Below are 14,279 nucleotides of genomic sequence, written 5' to 3'. Positions count from 1 at the left end.
GGTATTGCCAGTGGCTTTACAATCGGTGAGTACTGGAGATACTACGGTATTAAAAGTACAGAAAGGAAATGTCACGATATCTCACAGAGATTGAATATATGTTTTGTTCTTAATTTTTATCATCTCAGGCCAGACAGACAATGTCACGACGGAGTTGGCCAACTCGTCGATCGCACGACTTCTACGGCTGTCCAGTCGCTAGTCTGAGCACTCTTACAACTCGTGGATCGATTCTCCTACAACCAATTCATTGTTAATCTGAGCGCACCCATCGTAAGTTGGGAGTGGGGGGAATTACAACGCAACTGTCCAGTTGGCCAACTCCGTCGTGAGAGTTGATAGTGTGAGCCTAGCATTACGCGTCAATAACAAACCAATTTCAGGTTAACTTATACATCACTGTGTAATCGATTTCGCTTGTGCGTTTTCCATTGAGTGTTTTCATATTTACGACCTGGTCATCATCTAGGAGCAGTCAGTCCGTGAGTGGTATGTCTTTAAATTGTTAACACACGTATATATACATGTTACTAGAATGTGTTATAAGAAATAACGAACGATGTTCTTACCAACGGGTGAGTAAGGAAAACGGATTACACACGTGTCATCATGATAAATGTGTATGCTAATATTACCTCGCAACTTGGCGTATACAGTGGATATAAAATTTGTAGAAAAACTAAATCGCTTTGCTGGTAACTAAGGAAATCTCCTTGTCGGCGATATACATGTACAGCATTAGCGATGAAGTATGAATACATCTTACAGAGACAGCGGGCCCACAGTCAATGAAATAAAATGACACATTAAACGGTTTTAATGCAGTCAGCCGGTGCGGCGCAAAACGTACGAATACACTGCCTTAGGCCAGACACGGCTGTGGAAAGTGACCTAGCTCAAAGACATAATTCTTTGATTGGCATTTATGTTACAGGACGTCACGGGCGTTTGGCAATGCCGAATTGGCGACAGTTGGAAAACAAAAGCAAGTTGATAATCTGTTCACGATGTCACTGGCAGTGGATGATGTGCTTATATTGTTGGTGTCGTTGTGACTTTGTCGTTATAAATGTGCAGATGTAGACATTCTGCCTCGAGTCATTCCCGAAATGTTATCTGTCACATCGCCATTAGGCGGTGATCCGTTACATTTTCTTCTCATGTAGTTCACGGTGAAAGCGGAAAGAAAAAACAAGGCTACGCGAACAACTCGACTGGAGATGGGTCTGATAGTTACTATCGTAATATCTGTCCTGAAGACACTGACTCTAATTCTGTTTCAAATGACGCCTGCAGCGTCCTTCAGCAATGAATCCTTGGACCTAGTTTCGAACCCAACTACATTTCCATCTCCGTCTGGGAGTCGGTGTTTCGGCGGGCTCGTGTGTGTGTTTGGAACGTGCGCCGACAATTTCAGTCGATGTGTGTGCCAACCCGGCTGGTCCGGACTTCTCTGTGACAGGGCGTGTCCTCTCGATTGTGGGGGGAGGGGTTTGTGCGCCGTCGGTGTTGATGGGGTACCCTATTGCAAGTGTCACGTAGGATATACCGGTGTTCTCTGTGAGAAGGCGGAATTATTGGTGACAACGAAGCCAAGTTCTTCTGTTACACCAACCCCTCCAAAAGGTATGACGTATTTTATCACGTGTCCATCACACCAGAGATATGTTAAATATACAAAGAGCAAGAAAGTAAAGGGAATCTTTGTTTTAGATTATTGTATCTCTATATATGTAAAAAAAATTTAGCAGTCAGAAAAACGACACTTCGGTGTCGATATACAGTTTCAGGCTAGATATTACCTAGATAGATAGACCTAGAGACAGTCAATCAGACAGACAGACAGACATATGCATAGATAGCAGAAAAGTAATGGAACTTAGGATAAATTGCCCTCTGTGGACACTTTAGCAGTTGCAAGTTCCAACGAACGTCCCACGACTGGTATATTAAACGTCGTGGTATTTGCTGTCCTGTCTGTTGAAGTGTACATTTAAAAGACACCTTGCTGCTATTCGGTAGAAATTGCCTATATAGTGGCAGAGGTTTTACTTTTTGCCGTCGTGTTGCTACATCCATAGCAAAACATGTACCTAGATTTTATTTTCTTCTTTCCTTTAACCACAATTTCAGATGTGACGTCACTGCGCCCTCTGTCAGCTCGGGAGTGTCCGGCAGGGTTCGACTGTCGTCATGGTTACTGTCTGAAGCCGTTCACGTGTGCTTGCGACGATGGCTGGTCCGGCCTGTTCTGTCACAAACCGTGTAGTCTGAGGTGTGGACGTCACGGCCTGTGCAAGGACGTCAACCGCCAACAGACGTGCGTGTGTGACGTGGGGTTTCGCGGCCCGAGATGTGAGAGAGCCAGCGCGACTGATTCACGTTCAGGTGGGTGTATAGTTCACACGGCAGTGATTTCGGCCTCGGAACAGTTGGCTGGCTTGGTGGGTAATGCCCTTGCCTCTTTTGTCTGTCCATGGTTTAAAAATCCTTTCGTAAAAGCTGATGTCCAAGACTGCTTTGGAATCCCACTTTAACAGCTTGCAGGTCAAAATAATCGCGCTCAAAACATGTTTGGATACCCTGTGTGTAAAATTAATGTTTATTGTGAACATGGAATTTGCAACGTCTTGACGCTGAGCATGCCTTTTGTGTACATAGGAACACATTATAAAACTGTTAATACACTTTTCAGGTGTTCCTTCCAATGATTTTATGAATCACGGCTGGGTATGGTTTTGTTCAGGACTAGTTGTTTCATTAATTTAATAACGTTCATGTTTATATTTCTTTTTCAAGTCGTTAGCAAACACTGTGACAATTGCAAGACTACAACATCGTCGCCATCGCTGATACCGGCTAATATCCATCAAGTCGATGACAATGGAACTATTGGAATAGTCCCAAGAGACGCGATGGCAACAACAGAAACAACAGCAGCAACAATAATACAATCAACAATGACAATAACAAAGACAACACTACCATCGCCGACAACAACATCGTCACAATATTTTATTACAAATCAACCTATATCTTCTTCATCAAATGTGCCATCCGTTGTGTCATCACCATCTTCTCGCTCTGCGGAAAGTCAGCAGTGCATGCCGGGATTTATATGTCAACATGGCTACTGTGTCAAGGGTCGACTGAAGTGCATGTGTAACAAGGGTTGGACGGGGGTGTTCTGTCACCAGAAATGTCCGCTCGACTGTGGGGCACAGGGCCAGTGTTATTTCCGTCCTGGCAGCGCCCCATATTGCAGTTGTGTCTGGCCTTATACGGGCAGCAGGTGTCAGCATCAGAGGACTACATCGTTACCAGAAACAGGTAAACAAACGAACGAACGAAGCAAAACCCACAAAAGACCAGCATAACACATATTAGTAAATTATCTGTTGATTGTTCCCCCAGTAGTCTTAATATATGAAGTTTGATACGAAGTCAAAATGCCATTCTGACATTTGGTCTTTGTATTGGGTAATTCTTATCCGTTTTCAAAATTGATTAAACGGGAATTATGGATACGCCTTCATATTTCGTTTTGTCACCTTGGTGTATCAAACCATCCAAAATTGTATTTGGTCTTGTGCATCTGAAAAAGGATTTGCACCGATGCAGTTATATATAAACAAACACTTCATGGTAATTCAATAGAGGCACCAAGGATACATTCTTGTTTATGCGGGTGAATCACGGGATGGGAATTCGATGGCGTGTGTTACAGATTTTCCATGAGATGCAATAATATCTATAAGATTGCCTTATTCAGCATCTATTTTCTCCACTGAAACCTGGACAATGATCAATGAAGCCCTAAGACAAATTAAGCATTTTGTGGAATCCAAATATATTATTTTTACTGACTCTACTGCTTTCGTGTCTCCCAGGTTTTTAAAATGCAAAGCTGGAACATCCCTTAATTGGGATGCTGATATGAAAGTGTATCTTTTTATCTATTGCTAATAAAGATATTGTATTCTGTTGGGTGCCCAGTCATACTGGTAACGGAGAAGCAGATGTAATTGCCAAGTCTGCTTTGGATTTGACTCATTCCAGGTTTGGCGTGTCGTATACTGATCTTAAACGTGATATTAATCAGTATATCTTTAAAACGTGGCAATATGACAGTCCTGGAAGAGTGGCAGTCCTATAGGCGGTACAAGGGAGGATTAGTCTTATATCGTGCTAGCATCGGTCACACATACTTCACACATTCGGTTCACCACAGTTTGGTGCAATGTAATCAGTTTTTTTTAACCGACGAGGAAAGATATATTTGAAAGACAAAATATGTTGGAATCATTCCGATCCCACTTTCAACTTATTTTAAAATTCTAACATGTTGACCTTTATTCAAAATTACATGTGATATTTACTCGAAATTTTAATATACTTGTGATATTTAAACTTTGATGTTGATCGTCATTTTATTCATATTTTACCATTGTTTGGCACCCACTATCCGATGTATTTTTGTACTGGGGTGTTGTTAAACATTCATTCATTCATTCATTCATGCCAGTGGGATCCCATCCAACTCTCGCTTTCTCTGCGTCTCCTTGTATATCTGTCTGTCTGTCTGTCTGTCAGTCTGTCTGTCTCTTCAAAATATTGAAATATGTTAGATCAAACTAGCCTTACTTAAAATGTCACGAAGTTCAGTTAAAACAGTGTTCCTTTCGTTTGACACATCTTTAAGCGGGTGTTGAACACGACTTTCACGATTACTCACTATTTTATCTTTCATTCTAAACTACATGTTATGAAACTTCGAAAACTTTACAATACTCTATTGTACATTTCCTAGGTAACGTTTGGTCGACGACTTCATCATCACATACCACTCCATCAACTTCTAGTCTAACTACTACAACAGCTGACGGTTTAACCCTGCGACCGCTGTCCGTCCGTAGGTGTGTCCATGGGTTTGTGTGTCGACATGGCTACTGCAGAAACCTGAGGAACCACACGGACGCGTCAATGTCGGGCATGGCCCTGGAGTGTGTCTGTGACCGGGGCTGGAAGGGAGTCTTCTGCCACAACAAGTGTCCCCTGGACTGCGGTAGCCATGGAAACTGTAGCGAGTTCGCAAACAAGACGTTGTATTGTAGCTGTGACTTTAAGTATATGGGCCCTAGGTGCAAACAGCTGAGACCTTTGCCAAAACCAAGTATGTATTTCACCAGTCTTTCTGCGTCAAAAGAGAACCAATGAATTGGTATATAACTCTATAATGAATAATGCTAACTCGGTAAAACTCATTATAGTGTCAATTATAATATTACACGTTGACAGTGCAAATCTATTGGTATGTAACTCTATAATGAATAATGCTAACTCGGTAAAACTCATTATAGTGTCAGTTATAATATTACACGTTGACAGTGCAAATCTTCATGTTACAATTTATAGTGCAAATCTTCATGTTACAGTTCACAGTGCAAATCTTCATGTTACAGTTCACAGTGCAAATCTTCATGTAACAGTTCACAATTTTCATGTTACAATTTACAATGCAAATCTTCATGTTACAATTTACAATGCAAATCTTCATTTTACTGTTTACAATGCAAATGTTCATGTTACAATTTACAGTTCAAATGTTCATGTTGCATTTCATAGTGCAAATTGTCATGTTTGCACATGTTGAAACATGTTACAGTGTAATCTTCATATAACATTTTACAGTGTAAATCATCCTGTTACATTTACACTGTCAGGTTGTATTGTCAGACTTCATGTTAGTTTATATCATTTACAGTGTGTGTCGTATTACAGTTTACAATGCATATTTCTCGTTACAGTTTACCGTGTGAGATTTTATCATACAGTTTACAGTGACAGTTATCATGTTACCGACTACGGTCCAGTTTTCATGTTATAGTATACATTGTGATTGTTTACACTTACAGAGATGGTTGAGGCCACGTGGCACTGGTGGGTGGTCGGGTCGTGTATTTTCCTGCTACTCATCCTGCTCGTCCTACTCGTCGCTCTGCCCTACTGGCTGTGGAAACGGAAAGAGATCTTCATCATGAAGATCGTCTACCTGTTCCAACCGTTTGAGGACGAAGGTAAGCACTATTATAAACACCATTTTAGGACAAGGGTAAGTAAGCACTATTATAGAAACCATAGGACGAGGGTAAGCACTATTATAGAAACCGTTTGAGGACGAGGGTAAGCACTATTATAAAAAACATATATATACTGACACACAATGAAAACGCAAAAACAACTTTTCATTGCAAATAACGACAAACTATTAATGAATTGATGGATAATGTAATATTACATTAATGACTGGTATTCATGAGATACATTCACATGGAAACATGGCCAGTTATCATCAGTAATCGAGTTGCATTCGTAATCGAAAAGTTCAAAACCCGCCCCCCCCCCCCCCCCCCCCCCCCCCCCACTGTCCAGGGCTGGCTAGGCAATTCGGACATTTCAGCCACAGAATGGGGATGAGAGCTTATTGATGGAGTGGTGTCTCCCATATCAACAGATCGTGATGCTGCTCCAGATAGGGTGCTCAGGATTGTCAGCTGCGGTTGCAAGGCAACATGCAGGAAAAAATGCAAATGTCGGAAAGCTGGACTCTTCTGCACTGCAATGTGTTCATCGTGTTGTGGCCAAACATGTGAAAATTCAACCCCAGTCAATTATGATGACAGTAAATAAAGATTCACAATCACTATCAGGATTTAACTTTAATCAGTCATATCTAAGTTTCCATGAAAGATATCTAAGAATTTGATGATCAAGTTCAGTTATTTTATTTTGTGATGTGGATCGTCATCTCTCATTTTCCTTTAAATTATTTATTTTTGAATGGCACAATTATGCTAATCATATCATATTCTTGAATATATACATTCCTGCACACATTGCAGTGCAAAAGCTCAGAGGAAAACTTTCCCACATTTCCCTGAAAAACAATTGGATGCTCCAATAGTAATAGTACATAATTTGTCTGATTTTGGCCATTTTGCATGCACATTAGGAGGTATTTGCAATGTTCTGATTGGTCTGTAAGGCCCATAAATACTAAAAGTTTTTATAAAATATGATTAAACTCAAGTATTTTTACTCATTTCAAGGTAATGGTTGATGATAGTGTGAGCTGTTTGGTCCATTTTCTGACTTTTGGGGCAATTGCTCATTAATATGTAAATTGGGTTAATTATGCAAAATGCCCAAAGAGGATTTTTGGGGACTCGTCAGATATGTAATTGGGGATGAATCAAGAATGTTTTCTGAAAAAAATCAGCTTTCTACATTTTTGTTTTCCAACCCCATATATGTAAACTGGCTAATGCTCTTGTACTATATCTGTGTCAGCATTACATTGAACAGCTGTAATATCATTTTATGAAAAGGAGAACGACTTGATTGAAATTCATATATTAGTACACGTTGAGATATATATCTCTATGTATGACATTTAATGTGAAAACCATATGGCTGTGTCACGCTCGGGTTACCTTAGAGAGATCTGGACGGTATTGCTAAAACCAGCTTACTTTTGAAACAAAACATTTTAGAAATCATAATATCTATTTGTAATTTGCATTGTGTATTTACTAAGCCAGTATGTCGTTGTTCTCAATTTTATGCGTTCTACTTTATGGCGTAATAAACATATTTTCAATGACTACTGTCAGGCAGAGTTAATACCCCGCAGTGTGTCACGGGATTACAGTCGATTTAGAATTCATTGTCGTGGTCCTGACGATAAAGTATACATTCCATTATATTCACTGTGCTTTCATTTAAACTTGAGTACAGCCAGGTTAATAGAATATATGGTTGACAGTGACAGATTATGGGATGGAGCTGTTTATATTAATGGATGGAGAGATGAAAGGATAGATGGTTGAAAGGATGGACGGAAGGACGATGAGTTACGTGTGTGTGTGGGAGGGGGTGGGTGGTTGGGTGTGTGGATGGATGGGTGCATACAAATTCTAGTTTAAACATGAGTAATATCTAGGACAGTATTCGAACCCAATGCTGTTATGATAAACAACTATAATTCAATTGATCCCACACACAATCTTTGGAGAAATAACTCGTGAATATTTAAATTGTAAGGTACTAGCTTGCCGTGTAAACAGAATGTGACAAGATTTTTGTCTTGTCACGTAACAAATCTTATGAAATCGGCGAATGCACAACATGTGGCAAGTTGACTGTTGACAGCTAAGTAGGGCCTTCAGTTGCACAAAGACAGCAAACGTGTAGGAAAAATACGCAATTAAGAAAAACATTATTATTATCTTTTTATGGGCATTGAATCCACAATGTTTACATTTCAAAGCAAAAGTTAATAAAATATTTTGGGGTGAAGTCGCTACTATGCACTGCACTTTTAATACACGCCATGAACCTTTGAACTGCCGTTCGCGGATCACTAAATGGAAAGGGGAAATCCTAAATTTAGTCCACCCACGGAGGGGAAAGTGATCTTAAAACGCAGCACCACTAAAGTTAACACTCTAGCAATGTTTAACACTGTGAAATGAATTTGAATGAAAATTTGTTTGTATAATAACTTTATTTATTTGTTGTTGTTGTTTGTTTGTTTGTTTGGTTGTTTATTTATTTATATTTTATTTATTTTAATTTATTAATAAATATTGATTAATTTATTCATTTACTTATTCATTCATTCATTTTAATTAATTAATGTGTTTATTTTGAAGATGACAAGCTCTATGACGCCTTCGTGTCGTACAAGTCGACGGAAGCGGACGAACATTTCGTTGTACACACTCTGTATCCTAAACTAGAGAAAGCGATGAACTTCAAGCTGTGTCTTCACTTCAGAGACTTTGTTCCAGGAGAAAGTAAGGTTATGATTTTGAATAACAGACTTTGTTCCATGAATTTTTTGTTTATGATTTTGAATGACAGACTTTGTTCCATGAGAAAGTAAAATGATGATTTAGAATGACAGTTTATAGAGTAAACAAGGTTATGACCAAGGCCGTTTAAGTCAAAACCTATCATCTGTGAAAAGCGTACTCGTATGACCTGTGTTGTTCAGTATTATGTTATAAAAAAAATAGTACAAGAAAACAAACCCTTCTATATGTACTTAAAGTCCTACATGTACCATACAAATATAAACCTTTTATTACTGTGAGTTCAGCGATTTTGTTCTTCTTGAACATATGAGTCGTGATGTATGTCAGTGGTACAGCTGTTAGTAAGAAATATGATAGGTCGCAGGATCGACCCTACGTAAGGGAGTTTTCGAATGCAAGTCAGTGGTAAAGATGTTAGTAATAAATGCGACCCATCGCAGGATCGACCCTTCATAGGCGACTGCATGGATGCAACTAGCTTCACGAGTTATTTTAAAGGTCATGGTATGTGCTGTCATGCATGTAGTATTAAGAGTCGCCACATTTGTGTTCGATGGTTTCTTCTTTAATTTTCTACAAATTAGCATATGCTAAGATACAATGTCTTATAAGTGTCGAATAAAGGTCTCAATTATTTATGTTAGACAGTAGCTGTACTTTTAAAATGCAGCTCATTGGCTTATTTAACGTTCCAGCCAGTGCACTAAGACTAGTATATCAAAGGCTGTGGTATGTGCTATCCTGTCTGTGGGATTGTGCATAAAAAGATCTCTTGCTACTTATGGAAAAATGTAGCCGGTTTCCTCTCCAAGACTATATGTCGAAATGACCAAATATTTAACATTCAATAGCCGATGATTAATAAATCAATGTGTTCTAGTGGTGTCGTTAAACAAAACAAAAGTTTTTTTTTAAATGCGATGCGACGCTCTCTAAGCAAACATCCCTTTCCCAATAGACGACAATTAAACAATGTATAATATTTCTAACTAGATTCTTCATTTCTTTTCAGCAATTGCCAATAATATAATCAAGGCTATGGAAAACAGCAGACGTACCATTCTCGTGCTAACGCCGAGCTACGTACAAAGCGAGTTCTGCAGGTTTGAATACCAGCGCGCGCAGCACGAGATGCTGAAACGGAAGCAGAGAATCATTCCCATCGTGCTTCAGGACATCTCGTCGGACCGGATGTTCATGGATGAAACATTAAAGAATATTCTAGACACTATAACGTACATCGCTTGGCCGTCTGACGAACAAGATAAAAAGGTGGACAAGTTTTGGAAGCGTCTGGAGCTCTCTATGCCCAAGAAACGCAAACTGACGAATTCCGTTTCGTCAAAGAACACCGATTTATCAAACGTGTTAACGGACACGACACAGACTTCCAAAGGGAAAGGATCATTACACTCAAACTCTGAACATTTACAAATGTCTCTAAGAACAAACGATATCCTGGATATTTCTAAGAATGACTTCTTTGAAAGCTTTACCATTCCTGAACTGCAGCTCTCATCTCCAAAGGTGTGATCTTCACATCGTACCTAAATAGTGATTTACAGTTGTAGTTTATATCTACATGTGTTTTGTGTGGACTGTATGGCGTGCACGAGCAGGAGAGAATCAGGGTGGGGTTGGGGTGGGTGGGGGGGGGGGGGGGGGGGGGGGGGGGGGAGTCCCAAGAGGCGCGCTCTCCATTTTCCCCCGAAGTCAAAACTAAATAAAAGCTTGTTCATACCACTTGCCATGCATGCCACTCTACACCCGTTCACAATTATCTGGATCCGCGCCTGACGAGTGAGCTATTGCCGAGCATTTAAAGTGTTCGTCTGACATTTAGTGGTCAAAGGATCTATTCCTCTTGGTGGATACGTCGAGTCATGGTCTGTTTCATTCTCTGATCAAATGTAATCATTATGTGTGTGAAGTGTGTTTGGGGAAGGTGCACACCCAATACATCTTTTCGTTGATAAAAATTAGAATGTGTGCAGCTATTGGTTCTTTTCTCCTATCATATTACCATGGTATTTCATTGTGACTGGTTAAGTAATGGTTTTGTCGATGTTGTTTTGCTATCCCAATTATAAAACAAAGTGATATGCCATTTTCACGATATCACATTGCAATGTTGGACTACATAATAATTATTATCTGGCATTTTTGTTGTGTATATTTATTATTAAAAAGGCGTGTGTAGGATATTACCACTCGTTTTACTTTAAAATGCAGACACTATAAATGAATGAATGAATAATAAATGAATGAATGAATGAATTATTTTATTTAACGACGCACTCAACACATTTTATTTACGGTTATATAGCGTCAGACATAATATGATTAAGGACCACACATATTGAGAGATGAAACCCGCTGTCGCCACTTCATGGGCTACTCTTTTCGATTAGCAGCATGGGATCTTTTATCTGCACCATCCCACAGACAGGGCAATACATACCACGGCCTTTGATATACCAGTCGTGGTGCACTGGCTGGAACGAGAATAATAAATGAAAGCAATTGGTTAACAATACCGGAGATGCGCGGTCGGTCCATGACCGTGACCGTCGGTGGTACCAGCCAGTGCACCACGACTGATATATCAAAAGCCGTGGTAAGTACTATCTTGTCTATGAGATGGTGCATATAAAAGATCCCTTGCTACTAATAGAAACAAAATTGAGGGTTTTCTAAGACTATATGTCAAAATTACCAAATGTTTGACATCCAATAATAAATCAATGTGCTCTAGTAGTGTAGTTAAACTTTAACTTTAACTTTAACAACACTGGAGCATATTTTAAAAATATTGTTTTGTTTAACGACACCACTAGAGCACACTGTTTTATTAATCATCAGTTATTTGATGTCAAACATTTGGTAATTCTGACATATAGTCTGAGAAAAGAAACCTGCTACATTTTTCCTTTAGTAGCAAGAGATATTTTATATGTACTATCCCTCAGATAGTATAACACATACCACGACCGTTGATATACCAGTCGTGGTGCACTGGCTGGAAGCACATTTTAAAACTACGGCTGTTTAGTGTTTAACACGAATTTTGTGACATTAAATTTGGTCGTGAGAGTAAAAGGTAGACACATGCTGCCGCCACACAGGTTACTCCTAATGATAAAGCAGAAAAGGGTCTTTTATATACACTTTCCGGTAGATGGGGCAGTACATACCATGGCCTTTGATGTAACAGTCGTAGAAAAGTGGTTGAGTGAGTGAACGAGTGAACGAACGGATAAACGCATGGAGGAAAGAATCCATCAATAAATCGATGGGTGTTTAATGACATCCCATTGTGTCACTAGCTGCGTCCTGTAGCCCTATTATATATGTAATTGGATTGGAATAGATAACACATTAACGTGCCTTTATTGTTCAAGCACGTCTCTCCCGGGCTCAATCTCTGACTTAGCCAGTGACTGGGCCCGGGATAGAAAGGGGAGGGAGGGGGGGGGGGGGGGGGGAATGGAAATGGTCATAATTTTGGAATAGCAATTAGTGAAAAAGATATACAGTCAAACCTGTCTTAAGCGGTCACACAAGGAAGTAGATAAAAGTGGCCGCTTAAGACAAGTGGCCGCTGATTACAGGTTGCGACATGTAGTCTTTAAAACATATGTTGTTGTTTCTTGTTTAGCGTCTTTACTGCTAATTAATGGATGTGTGCTTCACAGTTTACTATAAATAAACTTTTGACAGGAAAAACTGCAACTGGAATGTATTAAATTTACCGTTCTCAACAAGGTTGCTTTCTCTTTCCATTTAATTATTTAATTTCTACTTCATGCGGTGTATTATCATAGTAAGTGAATCAACAAATGTCATGCGTAGCCTGCCCAGAGACAATTAGATGCTTTCCATAGTCATATTTTCTTAGTTGATACACAGGAGAGATGTTGGGACTGAATAGGTACTAAAGTAGTGTCGAAATAGAATAAAAATGATTTTCGTCAATTATTTCTTGCATATTAAACTGACAAGAAAATATTTTTTAAATACCTATTTAATGATACTCTACCTAATTTAGCATTTACTTGTTTTGGCTCTCATTGATGTACAAGGTGGTGTTTACTCTTGAATTAAAATAAAGTTGTCAGTAAACAGGAGATTTGTGACCTTTATTGGAACAGACTATAACACATTTTGATGGATATGTGTCAATTTCATTTACTCTTAAACAAACTTTTAATTTATAACTTTAAGTTGACTGATTATTTTGAATTGCAGCATAAATTATTAATTATGACCAGCATATTTAGTGAATATAAATTCAATATTAGTACATTAGAAATTTACACAATCTTGCAACAACTTAAAGGTGCTATATCATAGTTATATGTGAGCATCTGTTTGTGATAAAGATTCTCCAATAAAAATGTATTTTCTACTAGTATTTTTTTTCCTATAATCATTTATGGGCATATAGTTAAAGGTGTAGTCTTTAAATGTTAAAGCAAAATTTAATAAAAACATGATTTGCTATAGCTGTCATTATGCAACTTTGAGATAGCACCTTTAATACCGGTATACTAGATCACAAACTCAAAATGGTTCTTGACAGTTTTGCTTAAAGTTACTTATAAATGTCTACAAATATTTAGTTTTGGAGAGGAATAGGGGTAAACTGTCATCAGAAACAGTCCCTCATATATTGTAACAGCAATGAAATTGACACATGTTGATCAAAATTTATTATAGTCTGTTCCAATAAAGTGCAGAAATCACCTGTTTACCGACATCTTTATTTTAATTTCAAGAGTAAACACCACCTTGTACATCAATGAGAGCCAAAACAAGTAAATGCTAATGAAGGTAGACTATCATTAAATTGATATTTACATAATATTTACTTGTCTGTTTAATATGTAAGAAATAGTCGACGAAAATAATTTTTATTCTATTTCCGACAGTACTATAGTATTCCTGAAGGTGTGAAGATTGGTTATTTGCTGCACCTTATCGCTGTTTTTAAATATCCCTTTTATATAATAGTAAACGATTAGCGATTTGGGATCCGATTTGGGTGGCCGCTGGCCGCGTTAGACAGGTGACCGCTTATAACAGATGCATTTACGTTATAAATCGTTTGGGAGGGAAAAAAGTGACCGCTTAAGGTAGGTGACCGCTGAATACAGGTGGCCGCTAGGACAGGTTTGACTATATATATATATATATATATATATATATATATATATATATATATATATATATATATATATATATATATATATATATTAAGAAAGTTAACTAGCCAAAAATAAAAGGAACTGACTGCTCGGCCGAATATTTTGATAATTTTGAGAGAAAAAAAGGACAGTCCAAAAATTAATGAGAGAAAGTAGAGAGGATCGGATTATTGAATAACATAGAAAAAGGGTA

General features: G+C 38.4%; 1 protein-coding gene across 1 annotated transcript; it reads left to right on the top strand.

Moving 5' to 3' along the window:
• The first annotated feature begins 480 nt into the window (after positions 1 to 480).
• Positions 481 to 10,868, top strand: LOC121376408 (platelet endothelial aggregation receptor 1-like). The gene is made up of 7 exons (XM_041504272.1): positions 481 to 1,626; positions 2,134 to 2,388; positions 2,800 to 3,330; positions 4,811 to 5,173; positions 5,916 to 6,077; positions 8,715 to 8,858; positions 9,892 to 10,868. The coding sequence occupies exons 1-7, from the start codon at positions 1,221 to 1,223 to the stop codon at positions 10,410 to 10,412; spliced, it is 2,382 nt and encodes a 793-aa protein (XP_041360206.1). The 5' UTR covers positions 481 to 1,220; the 3' UTR covers positions 10,413 to 10,868.
• Positions 10,869 to 14,279: the final 3,411 nt, after the last annotated feature.

The sequence above is a fragment of the Gigantopelta aegis genome, chromosome 6, assembly GCF_016097555.1.
Source record: "Gigantopelta aegis isolate Gae_Host chromosome 6, Gae_host_genome, whole genome shotgun sequence".
NCBI lineage: Eukaryota > Metazoa > Mollusca > Gastropoda > Neomphalida > Peltospiridae > Gigantopelta > Gigantopelta aegis.
The sequence above is the reverse complement of the archived record's forward strand: the minus strand, read 5'-3'. Positions and strand labels throughout refer to the sequence as shown.

Bases quoted from the DNA above. Each gene is read 5' to 3' on its own strand.
- LOC121376408 (XM_041504272.1), top strand. From the start codon at position 1,221: ATGGGTCTGATAGTTACTATCGTAATATCTGTCCTGAAGACACTGACT. The intron at 1,627-2,133 runs GTATGACGTATT...CCACAATTTCAG, and splicing joins TACACCAACCCCTCCAAAAG to ATGTGACGTCACTGCGCCCT. The intron at 6,078-8,714 runs GTAAGCACTATT...TTTATTTTGAAG, and splicing joins CCAACCGTTTGAGGACGAAG to ATGACAAGCTCTATGACGCC.